This window comes from Protopterus annectens, chromosome 4.part1 (assembly GCF_019279795.1).
Source record: "Protopterus annectens isolate FY-2018-M chromosome 4.part1, PAN1.0, whole genome shotgun sequence".
Taxonomy (NCBI): Eukaryota; Metazoa; Chordata; order Ceratodontiformes; family Protopteridae; genus Protopterus; species Protopterus annectens.
The window spans coordinates 480553651-480580621 of NC_056734.1; the positions used below are offsets into that span (position 1 = coordinate 480553651).

The window sequence follows — 26971 nt, forward strand, 5'->3', positions numbered from 1 at the left end:
GTTTCGTTGTTAATAATGCATAACTCTAGAAGACCAGTGTGACAAAAATGCTTGAACACACTTGTTCCCAGAGCTGTGGTACAGTAAACAAAAATAATTAGCTGAGATTAAACATTCAGTTGTGTGTGAAAATAATCCTCTTGAAACTTGCTACACACAAAAGTGCTAAGCGCATTCACTTTTTCATGCCTCCTGGGACTAGATGGTGCAAAGGTGCAGAGTCAAATAATCTAATTGGTATCCGAAGAATAACTGCTGGTGAAGACAAGAGCAGAAACGCTGCAATTGACAATTAGCCTGTCATTTGCAAAGAATAAGATAGTTGTCAGTGAAACCAGGAAAAGCAGACTTATAGACTCTGTCGCTTAGACTGAGACGCACCCATAGAGTAGCCTGAATGTCATAAAATGTGATATACAATGAAAGTCCAGATATGCATGACTGCCATCATGGCACATAATTATTGTAAGCACAAGTCAGAAACAGAGTGTCACTGTGTTAAAATGAATGGGCCAGCCGGTCCTCCTTTCTCCCACATAGGAACAAGAGATCTCTGTATGGAATATTCAGCTGCACCTGTATCATTGGCCCATGTATCATGCTGTTTTCTGCTAAACTCTACAAAAGCTAAGACTTACATTATGATATCCACTACTCTGGCACTTGTTTTTCACACTGTTTTTGTCACAGCTGCATTAATTGGGTGTTTCTGTGTTGAATATCCCCACTTTTTTGCCCTTTTTACAGTCTTCAGTTAGAACTGCCTTGGTTCCACTTTAGTGAGAGTAGAAGGTACCTGAATCATTTTCTGGCCTGGGATTGTGTAAAGGAAAGAAGAGTGTGCTGTTTTTGATTCACCTATGAGCAAGCTAATACTTACATTACCACATCCACTGTTTTTGCACTTGTTTTTTGCATTGTTTTGTGACAGCTTCAGTGAGTGTTTCTAACTTGAATATCTGAACTTTTTAACCTTTTTACAGTAATTAGTTAGAACTACCGCTTTCGGCACAATAGTTTCTAGCAGTGATCTGTATAGACACTGGTATCTCACAGTATAACTCCCCCTTGTAATCAGAGTAGCCACTGATCTCTCACAGCTGTTTCCCTTAAAATAGCCCTACTGTCTAGACAGATGTTTTAGACAACTAGGACATCTAGTTTGCACATAAGTGATCATTGCTCAAGTTCCCTGAGTTTTTGACCTACTTGATATTTTTCCTCTCTAGTAAATCATCAGCCATGGATATGCATTTCACGGCACTCTCCGTGGCCAATCCGTTTGAGATGCATATTCTGAAGCATCATAGCAATTGTCTCATGAGTGCTGACAACACACTTATTCTTAATAAAACAGATAAAGTATAAGAGAGGTGTAAATATAACTTAACATTGGAGGAAAAATTCTCTCGTACAACCAAAACTAATCCAGTTGAGGTTGTCAGTGTCACTTGCACCATGCCTTCTGCACAGGATAAAGACCCTACACATAAAACTACTTATGCTGAGGCACTTACAGGTAACCTTCCTAAAACACCAAGATCTCCTGCACAGTACAATCAAAAAAAGGGTCCTCAGCCATCACGTAAATGCTCCATTAGAACACCACCCACATCTATACATAGTAACACTGTATCCAGTGCCTCTACTGCTAAGCCCTTAAGGCAAACCAGTGCACAACCAAATTTCCTGGTCATTGGTGATTATGTAGTAACACACATCAATGTCTCCCTCACCAGACTGAGCAAGGAGAGAGTGACAGTTAGCTACCATTCCGGGGCTAGGATCCATCAAGTCACACAGGCAGTCAGGTCACTCTAACATAGTCCACATGGGTGTTAATCACATGAGAGGTACCTCCCTTGACTACGTGAAGTGAGACACAATTGAGCTTGCTGATTATGTGTCTCAGGCAGGCATGAGCCTAGCACTGAGAAACATACTACCTTCTCCAGTGATGATGCCACACACTGTCAACAGAAAATTGTTGATTTTAACAATCAGTTTACAATCCAAGGGGTACAATATTTGACAGCCTGGGAGGACATGGGTGACAGACCGTGTTGCTTTTCCAGGGATGGTCTGCACTTATCCCCTCTAGACTTTTGGATATTGGCAAAATCCCCTCTAGACTTTCAGATATTGGCAAAATTCCCTCTAGACTTTCGGATATTGGCAAAGACCTTTTCCACCCCTATAGTGCCTTTTTTAGGCAATGTCAAATTGACAAACCTGCTGACTTAATTGAACCGACAAAAGAATATTTGAAGGTGGTACTGCTCAATGCTAGCTGTCTTAACAAGAAACTCCACTCCCTGCAAGCTTCCTCTCCTTGGAGAGTGTAAACGTCTGTGTAGTAATGGAGTCATGGTTTAAAGTCATGGAAAGTATCCCAGTAGTGCAAGGTAATACTGCCTTTCAGACCTTTAGATCAGCTACTGCACAGGAAGGAAATAAAGATGGAGGAGTCTCAGTCTTTATTTAAAAAAAAATCACATCCAGACTAGTTAAAATGTATGACCTACTGGAAGTCATACATATGCAACTCTCCATTAACAGGGTCTCATACCATATCCTTGCAACCTAGAGGTCCCCCTACATGTTCCAGGAAAACCATACTACCTATCTCAATGTACTATAGTCTCTCACTATTCAACTCAATAAAATTTTCATGGGGGGCGGTCTCAACTACCTGCTACAAATTGGAAATCCTTCATGATTTCTAATCCACAAGCCCTAAACTTCTTTAATACCAACATCCTGGAACAGATGGTCCATTCTCCTACTAAGGGGATAAACATGGGGGAGAAATGTTCCTCATCCAACATAATGTCCTTGCTTGCCAGATCTGACCATAAGGCAGTATTGCTTGAAATAAAAAATAAGTACAAAGACCCAATGAAACCAAAAACCTTTAGGAACTATTCCAAAGCTAACCTCTCTCTGCTAAGTGACACCTTGGCTAAATTCCAAGCACCCCCAAACCCAATAAACATTATCGCATCCTGTACAGACATATCAATAGCTGTATAGAGTGAGCTGTGCCCATTCATATTAAGAATAAGACAAACTCAAAAAAAAAAAACAAGCATTACAGAAATGTTGACGGTTCAATCCTACATACACTTTGAGAAACCAGGTCAAGTGCCAATGATTTCTTGAAAATATACTGTACTTCTTTGGGTATATAATTCCCAGCGATGAATATCCAGAAGGAAACTAGAAAGGGCTATTACTGTCTCAGTAGAATGAATTTGTCATAAAAAAGGGCCTAAGGATTATAAGGCTTTGTACCTTGATTTAGCACTATATTATGAAAATATAAAATACTAACCAATCTGAAGGGCTGGAACCTGTTACCAGGCAAATGACTTTCAAAGAACCAGAGGATTATTAGCCCTTTGCCACAGAAACAAAAATTGATTCCTTATGACCAGAGAAGCACAGGTGACTAATAAACATAACTATACCAGAGGAAGACCAGCTGACAGGTACCACTCCACAGAGGGATGTCAGACCTTCCATTCATAGGTGAGTCACTGATCAGAAGCATTCTTCAGTGTTACATGGCAGTGAAGCAGGAGCAGCTAACAGTAAACTCCAGAGGCAAGGTTCATTGGAAGACTTTCATTTTAACCTGTTAAGCCCTCAAAGGGTCCAGAGATACTTTTCTAGGTATTTCAGATAATCCTCTAAAGAGATTTCATTATTTCATTTGTGTATATATATATATATATATATATATATATATATATATATATATATATATATAAGGAATGTTTTATAACAAATCATTAATCATTATGTGTAAAGAACCTGGACATTTCATACACTAATTAAAAGAAAATGTCTAGCTAGCTAGGACTAGCGTATAGTCATCTTTGTAAAATTTTAGCTCATCAAACATATATTACAAAAAAAGAGCAGAGGCAGTGTAGCCCACATGACTTTTAATGAAAACAAACATGTTGTGTCAGCAATGCAAAGTTCAGCTGAAATGTCTGCATCACACAATGTGGCCAGAATCACATTAAACAATGTCACATTCACAGGTATACACATGCATGGGACATTGCTAAGCATTCCTTAGATACTTATCATAAAACATGGATGAAAAAAAGAGAAAGAAAAAGTTCCATCCTACAATGGTGTTATTTTAAAAAGCAAATTAATGCAGTAATAGTAACAAGCCATACATAGGTGTAGCAGTAGTTTACCCAAGGCTTTCTTCATCTGACTGCTCAGGCTTTAATATCATAGCCATACAGCAGCAGCCCTGAACAAACTACATTACCTACACCCAGACTTGATTGACTACTAATATATGTTCTGTATGCCCCTCTTTACTCTATAAGGAGATTGGATGAAAGAAATGCATTAGTGAAACATATTTTTATGTGGTGAGGAGCATACATTTGTTTTCATGCTTTTGCAAGCGGTATTTACTTAGATTAGAATGGGTGACATTAAGAGTAAAATCAAACAGGCTGAACTACATTGGATCATTATGTTACAAGCTAATAAAGAGAGTGGGCTTAATGGTACCATCCCACTCAAACCTCATCTAAAATCATGTGATTTATTTAAATTATATTATTGGTTGTTTTGTATTTTATTGATCTCTTTAAATGTCTTAATTTATTTGTTGTATGTGATCTGATGAAGCGTCTTTGATGTGAAAGCATTTATCCTGTATTAAAATTGCTCCTATTGCTACTTTCAGCCATGTGGCATCTTCAGGTTATATATTTACCTTTGCTTTTACTATAGAATACATACTTATATGAAATCAAAAACAGTGAAATTAACAGGTATGATTATTCTTCCATTGCCATTTAAAAGGAATCTTTTTCAAATAAATCCATCTATCCATCCATCCATCCATCCACAGCTGCTTTTCCCATTTTTGCACATGTGATCAGGGTGTCACTTCAATGGTGGCAATAATCTAGAACCAATGTTCACACCGTCTGCTAGCTCTCATGCTTATTCAGTGAATCATTAGTGTAATTATTTTCACATGTAAAAAGGATTAATTTTGTCTTAATATGGAGTATCCTGCTTTGTAATTAAAAGAACAATCTCTAAACACATTTTTCATTTATTTTTATTTTTATTTTTGTCAGGTAATAGCCATCTGTTCTTGTGTTGGACTTTGGATCCCACGGTCAGCAATGTTCACAGATATGATATCGTCTATGTGAGTATTTACATACTATCTCTTGGTTTTCCATAATAAGAATGCTTTCATGTCACTAGAATATATGACCAGAACATAGAGTGTTGCATGTTTCTGAATAGTATTTATTTATATTTATTAGTAATAAACTTTGTTATCTTGTTAAAAATACTGAAAGCAGTTTAAAATGTTGAACATACATTATTTTACATTCAAAAATGTAGAAATCTGATTTAATGCAAAATTTAAAAATTTAGAGTCAAGTAACAGAAGTTCATCAACTTTCATAGTCATAATTTAGCCACACACCCCAGCACAACACTTTCCAAGGATTCTTAGTTGACAATAATTTTTATTTTTAATATTTTTACTGGAATTTTGTAAACAGGAACAAGCACACTAACAAAATAAAACAAATAAGCTATTTACATAGGTGTCAACATAAATTCTTAATATATTAATTTATTCATATATTTATTTATTTATTTTTGTTGTATACTGAGATTGTCTGGCAAAGAATATCCCATTTTTAGCATATGCCCAGGAAGAAAAGCCCCAAACAATAAGAGTAAAAATACGTACAGTAACAGTCTAATCACTGAGTTCTAATGGAAACACTACAATAAAAAAGAGACAATTTCCACCCTATATGTTTGACTTCTGTATTTTAGAAGTGCTTTGAAAGATGCCTTAAAGAACTTATAATACATGACAGAATTCTAAATTCATTATATGATTTACATCAACATGGCTTTAATACTGAAAGATGTACTTTAACTAATTCAGTTGAATTTTATGACAGTGTTACCATAACTACTGATTTAGGTATGCCTGTCTTTAGTGGTTATATTTTTTAGATATGGCTAAGACTTTTATTATTCTTCCACATAAAACTATACATGATACTTTTTTAAGAAATAAATAAAATCTTTATCTCATTAACTGGACTATGGAGTGGATATTGGATATGATATAAGTAATATCAATTCACGGTTATCCTTGTTTTGTTTCAGCAGGGATTCCATGGGGTTCTGTGCTGGGCCCACTGCTGTTTAATATTGTATTTGCAACTTTCCCAGTAATAAAACATGGCTGGATGAACAAACATACTGATGAGTGCAAGGTGGGATTTGTTCATACTTCAGCTGATGATTATGATAACATTAATAAATACATGACAGAAATCTCTAACTGGAACAATAATACTGGAATAAAATTCAGTACGGTTAAGTAAAAAATACTGTACTTTGCCAAAAAGGGTAAGACCACCTATTCTATTACATAATACACAATTACTTGAGTTCTCTGATTATAGAGGCTTAGGAAAATCAGTTTCATCACACATGGTGTTAACCAAACATGTTAATGAAATTACAGTTAAAGCTACAAAACAATTATCTTTACTGCTAAAAGTATTTCTGTTAGGGATGACCAGCATATAGTAACACTATAAAAAACTTATATTAGGCCTTTAATTGAATATAATAGTGTTTCTGTATTTATAATAAGGACCTTTTAGATAAATTAGAAAAGGTTCAATGTAAGTTCACTAAGAGAATCAGAAAATGTAGTGGCCAATTATATGAAGAGAGATGTGACAACCTAAAATTGTTTAGCTTTTGCTATTGAACTGCTCCAAACTATGTTTTCTTAATAATGTTAATAGTATAAGAACACAAAATCATAATAGTTGTAAGTTAAAAAAAACTGTTCTGAGATCTAAATATATAACTCATTTAATTCCAGATTGTGGGACAGACTTCCCCTGGATACTAGGAAATCTGATCCTCTTCCTATTTTTAAAAGGAGGTTAGACATTTGGTTTGGTGCCAAGGTGTATTCCCCAGAACTGACTGTATCAGTATTCCTAGATGGCTTTATAGCCTAAATGATGTATAATTGTTTATGAACTTACAAAAACAGTCAACTGAATTCTAATGAAACACTACATTAAAATATAAACAACATAGAATTATTTGGAAAAATGATATTAACATAAAGCTCTTTGACAGTGGTATTCAATTTATCTAACATTAAAATAATACAACCTGATCTTACAATTGAAAGATCTAAAAAGTTAGCATCAAGTAACAGAAGTTCATCAACTTGATAGTCAAAATTTTGCCATGCACCCCAGCATAACAACTTCCAAGGATACTTTGATATGAGAAATGGGAGAAAACAGTTGGAAAGTAGGAAGAAGTGGTAGGGAGAGATGAGAAGAAAAGGTGAGAATATAAGGAAATAGGAGAAAAAATGAGAAAATTTGTAGAGAAATGGAGGTGAAATCGTACAGCTGTGTACTATACATTACTAAGATTAATTAAACAGCCAAACAGTTCTAACTGCTGCAATATAGAAGATTTATCAACAACACTATCACCAGGAATCTCAATTTCCTTTTCTGAAAATAAAATAGACTCAGATTTTTCTTTATATCCAGGTCCCTTTCTTTTATGACAATTAAGACATAATCCAATATGTCACAGAATATTTTGTAAAAATGTCAGTATAGTTTGTATAGCCCTAATGTCTTTGAAAACTAATAACACATCAGCATAAGAACATGTAAGTGGAATCTTCACCCCAGCGTATAAACCCCACTCCATTCATTTGTGAAAACTAAGTCATTTGGAAATTACCATATTTATAATTAAAGCCAAATTATAACTACTAAAGAGGCACACTTGTCTTGCGCCTCTCTTGATAGGTATGAGAGATGCAAACCAACCATTTCATGCACTTTGAGTTGCAAAACTATATATAGTGACTGTAACAGCAAAAGAGGTTTAGTACCAGTTTTGTAAGCTGAAAGAATATGCCTTATCTGAAGATGATCATGTGTCACAAATGTAATAATCTTTCTACTAGATATTAACACATTTCCAGAATTATCAGTAATAAAAGACATAAATGTTTCATTAAATATAAGGATTTACCTAAAAACAGAGAAACACATTAGAAACACATTCCTTCCTACCCTGTGCAAGGTATAACTGGCTTTAATCTATCAAAATTAGCAGCACAGTGATGTCTTTGAATGCACAGTCTTTACTATTGTCATTCAAAGATGCTGCAAAATTTCTAAACGTATTATAATACCTAAGAAGTATTTGTAAAAACACATTTGTTTCGTGTTTAATAAAGTCCTTCTATACTGTGTTCAGAGTTTTTCTTCTATTTGGATATTCTATGGCTGTGGTTCATATCTGACTTCACCTCACATTTTGTTCTTGTGGTTTGAATGCTGTAAAATTAAAAAGAAAGATATACTAGTTTTCCTTCTCTGCCTTAATATACATCTTTTCCCACAAAATATATTCCATCTTAATTTTTTTTTTTAAAAGACACCAACTGATCTTCCCACTTCTGAGAAACAAGACTTCATTATATAATGGTCTTGCCACAAATTCCCAAAAGTTGCATCAAATCTTTTGCATTCATACAAGTAGCATACCATTACCAGTAGTAATCTTATTACATACTTCCCCTACAGTAGCCTAGATCACCAAATGTTCAGAAAAAATATTACGAATTACCCGACCAGCTATCTTTTTAAGACCAAGAGATAAGTGATAAGCAGTTTCCTACCTCACTGACCTTCATCTATATGTAAGATAGCTCTTCTGCCCTTTATAGAATTCACCCAGCTGTAAGGCTTTATGCAACATTTTTTACATCAGAAGAGCATTTGCCCTGTGTTTTTGTAAATTACACTGGAAGTCCCCTATTATAATAATATCCAATTTTACTATCAAAAAGGATATGACTCTGTAAAAGAAAGTTTTCCTAATATAATATAATATAATATAATATAATATAATACAATATAATATAATATAATACAATACAATATAATATAATATAATATAATATAATATAATATAATATAATATAATATAATACAATATAATATAATATAATATAATACAATACAATACAATACAATACAATATAATATAATATAATATAATATAATACAATATAATATAATATAATATAATATAATACAATACAATACAATATAATATAATATAATATAATATAATACAATACAATATAATATAATATAATAATAATCCAACTTTCTGTTACCTCCGCAAATAAAACATTCATAAAGTCATGTCTCATACCAAGCTTGTAGGAGTTCCAATACATGATAACTTAAGATTTGGCTTGCATATTCAACAAGCAATCATCAAGCCCATCAGAAACTGAGCCCACTGAACAGAGAAAAACAAACCCTTACACATAGAGGGATGCTAGGGCTTTCCTGCTACTATCTGTTAACCACTATACTCTCAGCTATAAGCCACCCAAAACAGACATCAGAAGCAAAAGTACAACAAACTTTTAAATTTGCTAACAATAATCCTTATTGTCCCTCCAACTGTACACCATTTTGACATCTTAAATGGCAGGAGTAGCCTCATTATCTCATATTCTCTTAGCTTCTTGTCACTAGTCAAATTGTATTTCAGTCCTATAAGCTCCCTGCCCTGTGTACTGTCCTGCAAAAATACAACCCTGAACAGTCCCTCAACTTCAGTGATAAATACCCCCTGAAGGTACAAGTCAGTGAAACTCTATATGCCAATTGCAATGGTAAGTCCTGGAACTCTATTTCCTTCCCTAATAAACTCACAGAAAACAGGAAAACCTACAAACATCACCAAAAACATTTCCAGCTACACCCCAGGTTAAGCCCCTTCCTTTCCTATGGCCAATCTTTTCACACATTCGGTGGTAATTTCTCCTACACATGGTCATGTCTTCCATGATGACCCTCCATGTTATTTTTGTAAACATTTACTCATTTATTGATATGTCAACTATACATTGTCTAATCTAATGGTTATATATTCCCTTGCTGTTTTTTCATATAACTGTCGTATATGCGCTGTACAATATTGCATCCTCTCTGTTGTATCTATTTATATTATACATTATCTTTCACAATTCTTATCTGCCACTAGTTTACTTTAAATGCCCTTACTTGCTTCCAGTAAAAGTTTTATTGCGTACTGGTGTCATCTATTAGCAAATGTGAAAACTGATACCACAGCTTCATCCTCTCACACTTTGTTTGCCTTTTATCTAACCCCTTATTCCAACTACAAATACAACAGGTATGTATTTATTTTCATCATGTGCTGACAACTAACCTTCTCTACAGCTCATCAATTATGTTTCTACCTTACTGCCACATTATCCAGAATTTTTTTCTTTAGAAAGAGTTATTGTATATCAACATAAATGCATGTGATTGATTATATAACTACTTCCTACAGCTATAATTACTACACTTGTAAATTTCATCTATTTTATTATTTTTTTTCTTTAAGCCATGTATTAGGTGTTATTTATGTGCTTAATTTCATCACTGTATTAATGTACTAGCTCTATTTGCTCAATTATATTGTGAATTTTTGTAACTGTCTTTGGAGATTTTTCTCACCACGCCTCTGCTGAAAATGGTCAGTGTTGTCCCATTGGACTTTCCCTGTAAACAAATGTTAAATAAATAAATAAATAAAAACAGGTAATAGCAATAGCTTTGATGAGAATTATTAAACTAGTACACGCTTTAATGCCTAAGGACCAAATACATTTTCTTCCCCACAATGCTTCGAAGTGCAAACTCTCGGACACCATTAGCTGCTATATATCTAAAAGACAAAGAATGTCAGGAGAAACATTTTTACACCATTGCAAAGCTAACAAACATCTAAGATCACTGAGCATACCATTAACATTAACTGATACTAGTAAGATTAATGTTTGCCTTTTTAAGGATGGAAACCACCTTTTCAGCTTTCAGTCTCAACTTCCTTTTCCTTTGTTTGAGTCATATCCCAATAAAATTAATGTTGTCAATCTCCTATATACTGACAATATATTCTTCCCTCACATCTTCATCTATGGATAAAGCATCATAGTTATTTTGACTTATAACAGGATTGTCTAATGTAGAACTCCACTTTCTGCATTCACAGTTTCAGTAATCTCACTAGTAATATGTTACAGGTCTGAATTATCAACATACGCAATACACTTTTCTGTTTCAGTAGCATTCACACTTTGTGAGTCTCTTACATTGTTAATAGTTTGAGAAGTAGGACAATCCGTCACAAATGGTCCCCTGTATTACATTTATACCTCATCTGTTTACATTACTTCTACCCATGCCCAAATTTCTCACAAATGCCATAACATTTTTAAGACATATATTAAGATGGTCAAATGCCCAACAACAATACCATCATTAAGTTGTCCCATACGTTTAACAGAATCTCTATGTCTAGCAATAATAACATTGAGCAAATGTTGAACTTTTTGCTGTTCATTTTTTAAAACTTCCCAAAAAGTTTAACTCCCAGTCCATATTTGTTGTTCACCCAGGACAGGTTGTACATCAAACATGCTGTCACATTGCTTAAAAAAAAAGAGGAAAAAAGAAAATAATTCCTCTGTTTCAACCTCAGAAGTCCATAATTGTACAATTATTTTATGTTTAGTCTAGACATTCATGAACTGTATTATAAACATGTTCTAAAGGGAAACTTTTTGTTTCACTTCAAAAGAAAAACTAAAGAAATGATGAGCTATATCATAATTTTCCACAGTTGCATTATCAAAGTATTTATTCTCTAACTGAATAATAGCTCTAACATATATCAGCATTCAGCCCCAAAAGAGCTAAAACAGATTCCCTCAAAAAGTACTTGCTTAATGGCTTGTCATCTCTAGACATAGTTCTTACAAGTGGGCATTGCAATCCAGCACTCATCTAACCTGCACAATTATGTACCCCAGAAGCCATTGCTAATACATAAGTCATTGTTAGCCATGTTACAAGTGCTTGCTTTTTTTCTGTCCACCAGAAGAAGAAGATGGCTCAATGGGAAAGCATTTATCAAGTAGTTTTCTAGTGGAAAGTGTTAAAGCATGTGGTAGTTTCAGCTCTTCCAACATTTTTATTAAGACAAAAATCTACTAAAACTCTGTCAGATAGTTTTATGATGTTCATGGGATTATTTAAGTGTTATAGTCTTCAGACAGTCTGAAGCATCATTTAGCTCTAAACAAGCTTCCCCATCCTCTGTCATTATACCTTCACCTTTATGTATGCCTCCACACCAGAAATTTCATGTAAACAGGAGGGGTGATTTATTAACATTTACTTTCATTGTATATTGTATAAAAAATTAAATTATTTACGTTCTCATTTTTTGCATTCATACTTAAAATTACTTTTGAGTTCACAAAGTAACTTAACTAGACAGTTTTATTTCTTTCATTATTTTTTCTTTTATATTTACTTTCTATCCTCCACCTTTTCTTTCACAACCATCTTCTTATTTCAACTAATACATAATTTTTTTGTTATATATAACAAATTCTCACATCTTTTTTCCACAGCACCCATATTGTCACAAGCAGTATTTTATCCCATTTATAAATAATACATTTCTTTACTTTATTGTACTTCCCATATAACATCAAATTCATATTTATAATTTAAACCCTTCCCATCTATATTAATGTTTAAACTTTTCCCAAAATTCTCTATTCTTCTTGCAATCCAAAAAACAATGTTTTGTTGTTCCTTCTTCACTGCAGCCAACATATTATCCTTCTTCCATCACTTTACATTTCATATTCGCTTTCACAGATAATTTGTCTAAAAAAATTCTCCACAAAAAAATCATCTGCTTCAACAAAGTTTTCCAACCTTTTCTTCTGTCTTTTATTGTCTTTTTTCATTTTCTTTTAATTCCTTCCATGAGTACACTAAAAAAATCTAAAATCATATTACACCATTCTTTTCTTTCCTTTCCCATCAGTCTTGCTTATTTTTGACTTTTATAATTTCATGTTTTAACATATTCGTATATCATACCCAAGTGCTTTAAAAACATAAACATTATACCACTACCAAAGGAAAGCCACTCCCTCTTGCCTTAATGATTACTGACCAGTGGCTCTCACATCCATTGCCATGAAAAGCATTGAAAGGTTGATTAAAAAACACCTGACAGCAAACCTTCCAACAGCACTTGATCCACTGTAGTTTGCATACCATGCAAACTGCTCCACCACAGATGCCATCTCTGTTGCATTGCATCTCACTATGGCACACCTGGAAAATAAGGATAGTTATGTCAGAATACTGTTTATTGACTTCAGTTCAGTATTCAATACAGTGATCCCACAACAGCTAATAGAAAAACTTGTCTACCTAGGTGTTAATAACCACATGTGCAACTGAATCCTGGACTTTCTGACTGAAAGACCCCAAAGAGTATATGTGGGCAAGAATTCCTCAAAGAGCATCACTATCAACACAGCAGTACCACTAGCTGTGTGCTAAGCCCACTACTGTTTAATATTTTGACCCATGACTGTAAAGCCAGATTTAACACCAATCAGATCATTAAGTTTGTGGATGACACTACAGTTGTGGGCCTCATCAGCAAAAGAGAAGAAAAAGCTTACAGGGAAGAAGTGAGTTCTCTGACTGGTACGCCAGTATAATCTTGACCTCAAAGTCAGCAAAACCAAGGAGATCATAATAGATCTCAGGAGAGTATAACCAGCTCACTCTCCTCTCATAATAAATGGGGAGGTAGTGGAAAGAGTAAAGAACACAAAATTCATGGGGGTCTATATAGCAGAGAATACTTCTTTGTCAACTAATACCAGTCACATAGTAAAGAAGGTCAATCAAAACCTGCACTTCCAGAAGAGACTGAAGAAAGCAAGCCTACCTACCTCTATCTTCTCCACCTTCTATAGGGATACCATAGAAAGTATCCTAATATGCAACTTCACGGTAAGGTACAGAATCTGTTCAGCTGCAGAACAAAAAAGCCCCACAAAAGATAATCAGAGTCACGGAGAAAATAACAGGATCGAAACTTCCAGAGATAAAGGATCTATACATGACACATTGCTATGACAGAGCAACAAAAATAAAAAGTGATCCTACACACTCTGCTTTTGAACTGTTCACATGCCTGTCATCTGGCAGAATATACCACAGTGTATGCTGTAAAATGACCAGGTTCCAGAACACTTTTTTTCCTCAAGCAATTAGACTCTTGAACTCTAGTATTAATCTCAGGAATGTGAGATACTGACAAGTCTTATGATAACTAAACAACAGTGCAATAACAATAAGACATCACAACCAATGTATAAGTTTACAAGAAAAGTATGTGCAATACAAACTGCTAGACATTCTCATAATATAGAGAATATAAGAATTATATTGTATAATAAGTACAGGTGCAATAAGGAACTAATCAGCTGCTACAGTGGTGTATAGCATAATTGTAGTAACAAGAAATATAACTGCCTATATAACTAAGAGAATGGTAAATGTTAGGTCTGATACACATGTAATTGTATGTATGTATATGTCTTATCAATTTGAGCAATTTCGTTTAGACTTCACTTGTGGTGTCTAACTAAAAATAAAGTTTAATTTGACTTTTGACTTAGACTTGACTTTTCCTTTTCTTCCATTCTGTCCCTTTTGCTTTTCTTTTCTTTTCCCTGATTTTTCTTCCCATACATTTTATATTTTTCATATAGCATCTTACCTCTCATTTTGTTTTGTCTTTCTTTTTATCTTTCTCATTACCCAAAGTAAATGCTTAGATTCTAAATCCACAACCAAATTTTTGTAAATTTAAATCACCTTCTTCTTTTTAATTATAAATTATCACTCCTCTCACCAGGTTCAACCTTGAGCCCCAAATGAAGCTAAAAATCTCTGTTAACTCTTTTTCCATTAATAATTCTTTTTCCATTTGAGTGGGAAAATATATATCTCCTCTAAATATGTTAGTTTTTGTAATACATACATTTTGGTAATGTAACATTTCTGTGCATCTCAAACTTGCCACTCTCATTTCAAACATGCATGTCTGTACTATTGCATTAATTACTAATACAAATAAGCACATACTCTTTGGGCATCTCTGTTTTACCCTGTCTTAATACTTACCTTTCCAATCCAGTTCTTTATAACAACTTGTACCCATGAATTTTCATAACATTTCTTTAGTACATTAATATTTTCTCCTGTACCATATACCTCTAAAATCTGTCACATTGCTTTATGGCTCACTTTATAAAATTTTTAACTATGTAGCATGTTATCTGTCTTATTTATTTTCTTTCAGTATCATCTATACTACTTATTTCACTATAATTGGCATTTCTTTTACCTTTGTTCCTTTTATATCCTGAACTCATTCTCCTACTACACCATCCAGTGCTTTATCATTTTTTGTAGTATTTTCAATAACTATTTTATAGTCATTTTTTCTTAGTTTTATGGGCCTCCAGTGTTATATATATATTTTTTTCCGTTCTTTTCCCATATAAATATTATCACTCCAACATGTCTTCTTCCATTATCATCTTTATTCATTTCCTTATAATAGTCATAACTTATACCATCTAATCTTGGCACTGATTAATTCTTACTTTCTTTTATCACCTTCTATATTTCCTTCATTTTTATATAATTTTCAAAAAAATCCTTACTTTTTCAGCTATTTTTCACTTTCCATTCTTCTTGCCCATCCGTTTCCTCTTTTTCATGCATTTTAGCTACAAAATTTTCTACCACTTCCATATATTCATTTTTGTATGTTAGATTTCTTCTTTTTAGATTTATTTCAGTAAAACATAGAAAACAAATAATATTTAAAATATGTACAATAATCAGACAAGTATGAATTGCACTTTAAATATTTGTCAATAACACAGTTGAAAAATTAATTGTATTTATCGAGCAAGAGTTAAGACATTCATCCAGTAACATACATATTCATTTCTGCCATTAGATCTTAATGTAATCACTAGTATTGCTTTTTGGCATACAACAGTAGCTAAATCTGTAAAGTCCAAATAAGTAGGTATATGTATACTTTTCAATTTTTGTAATATTTTTCTTGCAATTGCAAACTAGGTCTATGATATAGGATATTGATTTTTACTAATATAACTCAGAATTGGAGCATTAGTTTTTAATAAAAAATAAGATATTTCACTATTATCAGACCATAAAGCTTTCAAGAAGTTCTTAACATTTTTTTAATACTATTTTCTCACAATTAAAAAAATATGATCTGCTATCACAGTTTTTTGCATCTCCAACACATATTTGTATTAGCTTTATTAAATGAAGATAACTTATGAGGAGTAATAAAGATTCAATGTAAATACATCTAAGTAAAGAGTCTCCAAGAAAAATAATGAACATAGAATTAAATTTCTACTGTTATCACTATCAACATCAGTAAGACTGTATTGTGGAATATAATTCAAATGTTTGCTAGTAAATTTAATATCTATATTTAAAATTAACCTATTCACCTTTGAGAGTCTAAGCTTATCTCTTCCTTTCCATTAATAATCAAATGGAAGTAATCTAAAATCTTTGGACAATCATTTCTAATCATAACAAGAATTACATTTTTATATCTAAATATATTAAAAAGTTAAATATTATTGATGATTTATATGCATTTTATTTTTTATAATTTTATCTGTTGCTTAATTTTAAAACCCTCTAAATGATTAGAAACATTAAATGAGATATTTTATTCTCAGGAAGATTTTCTGAATAAGCTATTGAAAAGAAAGAAAAAAATCAAGTTTCTTAAGAAAATATTACTTTTTATAACTTTACTAAAACACTTCATAATCAAATTAAAGTGATTTGAATTTGTTAAAGTCTTCAAAGGGTAAGAAAAATATTTTTACTTCCCATAACATTTTATTATTTAAAATATTTAAGGAAAAGGGATTGATCTTTAAGTTAGAGAAATAGCAGATGTATTCATGAATTAATTACCATTGCCATTATAAGAATTATAAATCAAAAGTAAAAATGCCAATATATTTGAAAATCAAATATAATTATTAATAATGGGAAAAGCAAAATCCACAATCTACTGTGATTTATAAAAGCCACTCATAGTTTTAAAGGATACCATAGAATGTATTTTTATTATGTTATTATCAAGAGGTTAAGAAATACATTGAATAATAATAAATATTTTTGGTAATAAAATCATTTAATCAACATTAATATTCTACAAATGAGAATAATGAGCTGGTCCATTTATTAATTAAAACATTTATCTCTTCCTTTATAATAATAAATTTTTTATTTGTGATTAAATCTAATATTTTTAAAAAGGTAAATCTGTAATTATTTAATATGATGTATAATGAATGAATGATAAATTATAATTATTTTCCTTTGTATCAATTAAAATCTGATTAAATAGGAGAATATCAGTTTTTGTTTAATTAAATCTCATTTTGATATAGCTTCAAATACAGATATAGATTTCTGTAACTGAATTGTTTATATCACCTATTATTAGTACAATATCAGCAAAAAGCTGTATTTTAGATTCATAAAACTTACTAATCTTAAATCCTTCAATATTTGTATTATTTCAAATATATACTGCAAAAGGTCTCTATTGCAAGATTAAAAATACGCATGCCAAAGGACAAATTTGTTTTTTTTTTCCATTTTAATTTGAAAATCAGATTACATAAATGTAATTTTATGAAAGTTTTACAGCTAAAATAAAGATTTTGTAAGATTACAATGAATTGCATAAGAAACCCATATATTTTAATGACTGAAATAAATAAAAGCAATTAACAGATTCAAAAGCTTTTCAAAAATCAAGACATACACTTACCATTTGCCAAATCAATAATAGGTATTCATCTTTTAAACTTATCATGAATTTTCTATTTCAAATAAATCTTGTCTGATCTTTATGTATTAAGTCTATTATATGTTGAACTTATTTGTTAGGATTGACATAAACAGTTTATAATCAATATTTACAGGTCTGTAACAAGTACATTTTATGGGATATTTACCTTGGTAATTAAACAATATTTGCATGAGGGAAGAATTACTTCACCTTTTTGTACTGCTAAACATTTTTAAAAAGAGTTAATAATGTGTCTGGAAGAAATGTACAAATGTCTGGTATTAGTCCATCTTGACATTGAGCTTTATTGTTCTTAGGATTTTTAATTTGCTCTTTAATTTCACTAAAGGATATCTCTTTCATCTGATTATTAATTTGGATGTGTAATTTGCTCTTTAATTTCATTAAAGGATATATCTTTCATCTAATTATTAATTTCTATTTCTGAAATGTTATTTTTAATGTTTTATTGAGAAAATTTCCTAGCACTTCTGGATTAACATTTGTGATTTGTAGTAATTAACTTTGATCTACTGGATCACTTATGTAGACTCTTTAAAGTAATAGCAAAATAATTAAATTTTATTTTCACTGGGGCTAATTCAGTTTTACGGGGTAATAATAACTGGCAACCTTTTGAGCTTTTAGAACATTTAATACTCTAATTATTACCATTTTGAACATTTACCTATTCCACATATATTTTTTTGTAATGTTTCAAATCCCTCATCCCAGTTCCTAAATTTATATTTACACCAACATTTTATTTATTTATTTTGATAAATCTGCATTTTAAAATAACTCAAAGAACAATATGATTAACTTCTTTCTCATTTACTTCCATATTTATATTTATATTTCATATTTAGCCAGTCAGCAAAAATGGTGGCTGGATTTTATATATTTTGTTAGTTAATTATGAAATACTCCAGAGTTGAAAAAACACTAGTAAAACAGGGTAAATATGATAATAGTTGAATAAAATATTGTAATAAAAAATTTAGTTACCATATTTACTAAATATAATTTACTTTATTTCTATATAATATTTTAGTATAAGTTCATACAAAAATTGAAAACAAAGCTTTACTTGACAACTGTACCATATAGAAAAATTTCCAAATTTCTATATATCAGAAAAGTACATTACATTGTTTTAATGTAAATGATATTTTCAAAATGATTAAACAATATAACAGATTATCCCAATGTAACCAAATTAGTCATTTAACAACAAATACAATGTTCTGTTATAGTTTTAAAGCTATCCTGCTTTTACAAAGTAAATCTATATTTTGTCATTATTAGCATAATTAAAATTTTATAACATAATGTGGTATATCTAAACATTCTGAAAATATTGTGGTTTCATCACTATAATTTAAACTCATTCACTGTAGTTGAGATGTTTTGGGTATATATTCATGACTCCCATTGTGTGTGATCTCTTTTCTCTTTTTTAATAAATAGACTTATCATCTTACAATTCAAACAAATGTTCCTATCTCTAGAACCATAAATACAACTAGTTGACTCTAAATGACAAATATTTAGCATAAATCTGTCCTTATAATGGTAACACTTATTTTCTCTTAAACTAGGATTTATAAGCTGCAATAGATGCTGGATATTAATTTTATAATGCGACATAGACAGCTTATGATGTCATGGCAACCATTCAATTATCACAAACTATTAGCATGAATTTCTTCATACAGATGTGAAATTTCATAAGAGATTAAGCAGTTGTGTTTATGTTATTTGACTGTTAAGATGTTTATAAAAACTTGGAAAAATACTATATTACAAACAAATAAACAAAAATATTCAAACACTCCTTTACTGCTTTAAACAGATATCACATATCAATATAGTTGTGATTACCATCATATAAACAGTAAGATAAGATCTGACACCTTGCATGTGACATGGTTTTGAAACCATCAATACAAATATTGACAAAAAATGTTTAATGCCTGAAGACTTCAGTAAAGGCAACTACAAAAATGTTTGGAGAGTAAATTAAATTGTTAAATCTTGTGTAAAATACTCACTAGTATATGAATAAATGGTTTGTAGGATTACAATGAGTTAATGAATGAATAAAATTTAAATGAAACTATGATTCAAACTATCTGCAAGTAATGTAATATTTCAATATTCTAGAAAATAGCTGTTTGAAGTACTACTAGACATATCTATTTTTGTTTCTAGGATTTCTTTATACTGTGTTCACATAGCAAGAGATCTTATTGCTGGATATTCAAGTTGTAATGCCAAACTAGTAATTATTGTTAGTTATATTATTTAATTGTTCATATTTTGATAAATTTATGGCACATATTATATAAACATTTATTCTGATAATTTTAAGTAACTAATGTAGTCAAGCAAATGTTATTAGAGAGATACAAAAATGATATATTTATCATGAAAAAAATGAAAAGAACTATCCTTTGACCATTTTACTAAACATACTACAAACATAAATGTTACTGAAATCCCTGCAAAAAACAAAGAATGATATTGGGATATCAGATATGAATGAAATTAATATAACTATCACAAAAATATAATAATAATAATAATAATAATAATAATAATAATAATAAATATAGCTAATATAAATGTAATACCTTTTTCTGGAGGCAGCTTACTAACCTATCTATATAGTTGTCATCTGAAAAACAATAGAATTGCATTTAAACTATATATGTGTAACACATGCATATTTAAACAAAAATCAACCATGTTTTAAGAAGAGTAATCAACAAAAACACATACTATATTAATGTGACTATAAAGAAGCATATTCAGCTAAGAATATATTAATCATAAAACATAGTATAATACAGAATCACAGTTATAGAACTTGGTACAAATAATAAAAGGCTTCTTCATCTACAGTTTCCCGAGATAATAAAATAAACTATAAAAATGTGGCTACATGTTCTCATTAAAGACAGAATTGGTCACATTCTGTCTATACAAAAAATGAGAGATTGTAAAAGAAGTCAAATTAAATAAATATACATAAACAAATGAGCCTATCACAGGATAATTGCAACAACATTCCCTATCTAGACAATCAAAGCTGTCAACCCAAAATCTGATTTACCTTAAACCCAAACCACAATGCAAAAAACTTATAATCTAGAAAATCATGTGCTATTTCTAAAAAAAAGATGACCAAAACTGAAATTACTGCAGAACTGCCCACCAAACACACCAGCTTCACAAATTGTGCAAGATAGCCCGCCACCACTGTTACATCATGCTCACATGCAACTCAACACTCCACCATTTAAATAAAAAAAGAAGACAAGCAAATGTGAAATTCATGGATGAACTGTCAAAGTACATGGTCAAAGGAAGAGGAAGGCAAATCTTCACACACACATCCCCACACCACACAATCACAGTGCATGAATTCAAAACAAAGGGAAGGAAGTAAACCCAGGAAGCTAAACCCAAAACTCTACAATTATTCAGTCAAGGATTCTCACGCTGAGAACATCAGCATGTTAGAACATGTGCATGCGAACAGCATGAAGAAAAAAAAAGACCAAGACAACATATTGACACATTTAAAATATCCAAGCTATTTCATCTACAAAAATCTATGTAAATCATACAGACCTGCCATAGTTATCACAATCTAAAGAAAAAGAGACAACACATTAAACATAATGAGCAAAGAACCTTCCATAAGGTAGTCTTCACAATGTACAAGCATTAGAATACTTAACGAAATACATGTGCCCACATAACACTGATTAATCTGCCATATCATCACATTGTACTTCAAAAAGTAGAAGCTGTAAATGTGACTAATCAGTCAGACAAGCACTTCCCTAAAGAAATACATCTGTCTCCAAACATCCTATATACAATATCACAACAGCATAAATATCCAAAGAAGTCAGGCCAAGAAATACCTTTAACATAGATGCAGCAGGAGGAAAATCTGCAATAACTGAAACTCCAGCAAAGGTATTAAGAATAATGACTAATGATAATATATTAAACAAGCTTAAGATAACAGTACATTGTAAATATTAAAAATGTTAGATTAATTAATACATGAAAAAATGAAAATTTATTAAATGAAGTAATATTTACATACACAGGAGCAAAGTGCACCACCATATTTATTTACTAGACATTAAATCTCATATGCCTCATTAACTCCAGCTTGAAGTAATATGAAAGCATGTATTATCAGGTACTAAGAAACTGCATTATTTAAATTATAGTATGAGCTACACTATCAATAACTATGATTATTTAAATATATAATTCAATTTAAAGTAAAAACTGAGATAACCATAAGTTTAAACCCATCTGAATAGAAGACTGTAAGAAATAATATAAAATCATAACTTTTGTTAATAAGCACCAACCTTAACAGGTTTCTGAAAGGCTATATATCAAATAACCATGTCTTATAAACTCATTTGTACTTTAGTTTTTTTTATTTATCTAGTTATTTGCCATGTTGATTTCCCTGTCTGTTTTTTAAAGCTTATTAAAGTCCAATCCATAGGATCAGAGGATGGTGAAATTAATTTATTTGTTTGTATAAATGAAATAGCTTCCTCAAGGGAATTAAAAAGTTTGCCATCTTGAAGAAAGATTTTCATTCTAGCTAGAAAGAGAATATGAACTTTTATGTTGTTCTTCTTTAATTCTCTAATAATAGGAAGGCTCTGCTTTCTTTTTCCCATGACTCTAAATGACCCTACTGGAGAAGTCATTTTCAAATCTAATAGTAACTCTTTAATATTAAGCTTTATTAATATTAGAAATTATCCGCGGTGGTGGTGCTGCGGTAGCGCTGTCACCTCACAGTAAGACGCTGTCCAGGTCGACTCTCAGCTAGAGTGTCTTCTGTGTGGAGACATGTGTGAATGGGCGTACCTTCGTTGAAGGTTGTGCATTAGGGCTGGCAACTCAGCATGTAAAAATCAACTGCCAATCATTAGCAGACCGGAGTTCCGCTGTGGCGACCCCTAACTGGGAAAAGCCAAAAGGCACAACAACAACATTAATATTAGAAATTAATCTGACAATTACTGAGCAAGGAGGTGATCCTTTTTTCTTAGAAGGCTCGGATAGAGATTTATGTGCCCTCGCTATACCATGAGAGAAACCTACTGCCAAATTCAATAATTTAGGAATCCAGGATGAGAGGAAACTGATGATATTATCATTTTCCATAGCTACTGGGACTCCATAAATCCTTAAGTTGTTCCTTCTCTTTCTCTTCTCAAAATCATCTATGTTATCAAGTAACCAGGATTTTTTGCTTCAAAAAATCAGTTTGTATTTCTTCTTCTTTCAATCTGCCATTAATATAATTTTGAGCTTCTTCCATATCAGGAATTTTCAAACTCTGTTGTGTCATTATTTGTTTTAGGAAACTTATCTGTTTATTACAGTTTTCCTTTATATCATCCATTTTTTTTTTCAAATTTAACTGGTTTGTCTAACCTCAAGGAGATTTCTTGAGTACCTGTTGCTAGTAACTGTAACTCATTTTTCATATTAATATCTGATATTTGAGATTTGCAGTGACTCATTCTAAATAAAATATTATATTTTGTTGAAAAGTCAGGTGTGTGTTAATCCAATAACTTACTTGATGTTGATTACTAAAATACTAAGCAGGAGTATAAACTTCCTGGTAAAGACAACATGTTTCATCTGATAACATCTCAGAGGTTTTTGAAATCTGAAGAGCTTCTCACTAGAGCTGCTAACAGACCACCATCCTGTGCATAATCCCTTGTATTTTATATTTCCTTTGCCATCTAAGTTAGCATCCATCTTTCTTCTTTCATTTTTACTTATTTTACTAAATAAGTGGTGACTTCCTTTCCTTTCAGAAAAGAAAAATCTTTGCCTATGCACCATCATTTTTACTTTTTTTTCTCTATTATTTTCATACATCTGGCTTTCTGTTTCTTTTATTTTGTCACTTCTTTTTTAAATTTCTTTCTCAGAATTCTGCAAAATGTATTTAGATTTCATCTCATTTCTTTTTTATTCTCCTTTCTACTTCTAAATATATTTTATACTTCTGTTTATACACTACCCACCACTGTGTCCAGATTTAAGAAATGGTCACATTGTCATATGATCTTTACAAAATATTTCTTTCTCTCTTATCATTTCTTCCTTTCTTGTTAAACTGTGCTGTTAACCTCTTTATCCATTTCCCTTCTTTATAATTTTGCTACCTTCCTCCATTCTAGCTCATACCACTCAATGATCTGAAAACTCTGCCACCTGTACTTGTGTTATTTCTTTCATATCTCTAGAATAAGCTATATAATCAATTTCTGTCTAAAAAAAATTATCTTTTTTATATTTCCATTCTCTATTCTTTTCTACATTTAAATCTCCACATTTTATCAATTCCATTAACATCTTAATATACTGTGTTATTTTCCCTTTTCTTTCCTCAGGTTAGTTACAATCTTTAAACCATTAATATCGACATAATTACTAATATTTTTTTTATTTCTGCAAATTATTTTCTCTCTATAATATTAGTATATGCATAAATCACTAATAATCTTATAGATTTTTCTGTCATTATCATATTACATGTCGCTACCTTTCCAGGTTATACTATTGTTACAATTAAAATTAGTGTTTCTTCATTTTTATAAGAATTTCTATTCCAGAATATAATGCCTGTATTTTCTTTTTCATTTTTTTCTTCTTTGTTGCATTTGGTATCTTCTTCTTCTTCTTTCGGCTTTTCCTTGTTAGGGGTCACCACAGTGGATCACTGTCCGCTCATGATTGGCAGTGGAGTTTTACAGTGTCGAGTTGCCAGCCCGGCACCCAACCTTCCACAGAAGGCACACGCACTCATGCCTATGGCCAATTTAGTGGGTCCAATCCACCTACAGCATGTCTTTGGGATGTGGGAGGAAACCGGAGCACCCGGTGGAAATCCACGCAACCACAGAGAGGACATGCAGACTCTGCACAGAAGGCACCCCAACCGAGGATTGAACCGGAGAACCTCTTGCTGTGAGGCGGCAACGCTAACCGCTGCACCACTGCAAGCAAAAAAAAACTATTTGTATTTTTTACACCATTTTATCACCACAAATCCTTGTATATAATTTCTAATGCTATTCATATTTAATGCTAAAATTCCTTCATCTTCCTTTTCATTTTTTGTAAGTGTTTTACTTCCTGATCTTATTTTTCTTTTCCTTCTCCTAAGTTTCCCACCAATTGATTTTTTAGTTTCTTGTTCTTCTCCAGCCTCCAGTTTATTTATTCATTAATTTATTGTGACATGTCTTGACTAGGTATGTCCAACTGAGCATGTGCCCTTTTTTAGCAGAGGCTCAGGGAGAAAATCTCCACAGAGAACAATTGTTAAATTGGTAGCAACATAAAGTACAAAACATGACAGACACTGAGTTCAGAAGTAACTAAAGACAAATCAATATGCATGAAATTTACATAAAGAGGTATTGGAGAAATGCAGTAGTAACTACAAATACATACAAAACTCTATATACAGTACACAATAAAACATTTTTCCATCTTCTTCCTGTTCACTTTCTAAAATTGCAAATCTATTCTCTTCCCGTATATTTTATTTCTTCTCTAACTGCCACTTTATTGTTTAACCTATCTTCAGTATTCCCTTCCCATACCACCTTCTCTTTCAACATCTTCTGTAGTAATACTTTCAAATGTTGTCTTTCAGCTGAACTTTCCTCTTCATCTAATATTTCCTTTTCTAATATGGGACAGTCAATCTGGAAGTGTTCAAATTCTACAAAAAAGCTTACAATTTTTTTTCTGCATGTCCTCTCTCCAGACATTGGCCACACCTTCATTTGTTACAGTCTTGTACTAAATGATTTTCATCTCCACAGAGATTACATGCTTTGGGTTGGCCCCTGTACCTAACAAATCCTATCTTACCACTCACAGTTATTGTATTTGAAATATGTTGATTTCTTCCATCTTTATTCATTGTTACTGATGCTTCATGACCCCCATATATTTCTTTCATCTAATATATTTTTTAATTTCATGTATTTTACTACATAGTGAAAAAAAGTTTTAACTCATACTCTTCCATATCTGAAGTCCTAAATTGCACATTATTTTCTTTTTTTATTTGTAGTATAAAGCTCTGAAATAAATAGTCTTTCAAGTGTGCTACTGCATTTCTTTTTTCAATCTCAGCCATACTTTTTTTGCAACAGGATAAAGCTAAATCCTAGTGGCAAAATAATGCTATCCCTAATATCATATTTGTTCACACTGCCATCACTTTTACTTTGTTGACCCCTAACGAGAGCAGCCAAAAGAAGAAGAAGATTCTCACCACTGGTCAAATTCTCTGTGGCTGCTGAGAAACTGCAAATGACCCCCCCCCCCATTCCTTCTTCCTCGCCTTGCTTAATCTGCATAACTTATTTCTTCTAGCAAAAAATAAAATGTTGCAGGGGTAAACCCTAGAAGCTGGATACTCCACCAGCCAAGAATGCCTCCATTGTTTTCCCTTCACCAACTACTGTTTGTTTCCAATCTTTCAGTTTCTTCCTCCTGTTATACTCTAGCCACCAAGCCACTCCATCTCACTTCTTCTCCTTCCTTTGGTTGTGCTTGGTTCATCAAATTTATCAGCACTTGTGTTTCCAGCCCTCCATTTTCCCACTCTGTAAGAGTGTTTCATGTCTATCTCCTTTCTTCAGTAAATTTTGTCCTGCTCCTCTCTACAGCTCTGCTGCATTCTTCTCCATCATGGGATTCCTGGAATTACAGTAGCAGCCCTCCAGCATCCCCTAGCAGCACTAGAGAGTGTTTCACTTCCTCTCCTCCAAAGAGCAGGAAAAGTTCCCTGGTGCCTTGGCCGAATTTCCTCTTGTCTCTCTGCTGAAAAGAGTTTTTTGGCCTAGTGAGACTAACCTGGTCCACAAATGGTAGACAGATGAGTCAGTATGCATGTAAATAAATAAACAGATAGGTAATATTTCTATAT

The 26971-nt window shown here is 32.0% G+C and overlaps 1 protein-coding gene across 1 annotated transcript in view; it reads left to right on the forward strand.

Moving 5' to 3' along the window:
* Positions 1-26971, forward strand: part of LOC122800929 (organic solute transporter subunit alpha-like) — a 206522-nt gene that overhangs the window by 95578 nt on the left and 83973 nt on the right. Inside the window, exon 4 of the mRNA XM_044070292.1 lies at positions 5127-5200. Within this exon, the coding sequence (XP_043926227.1) occupies positions 5127-5200 (74 nt within the window). The remainder of the gene's footprint in view (positions 1-5126; positions 5201-26971) is intronic.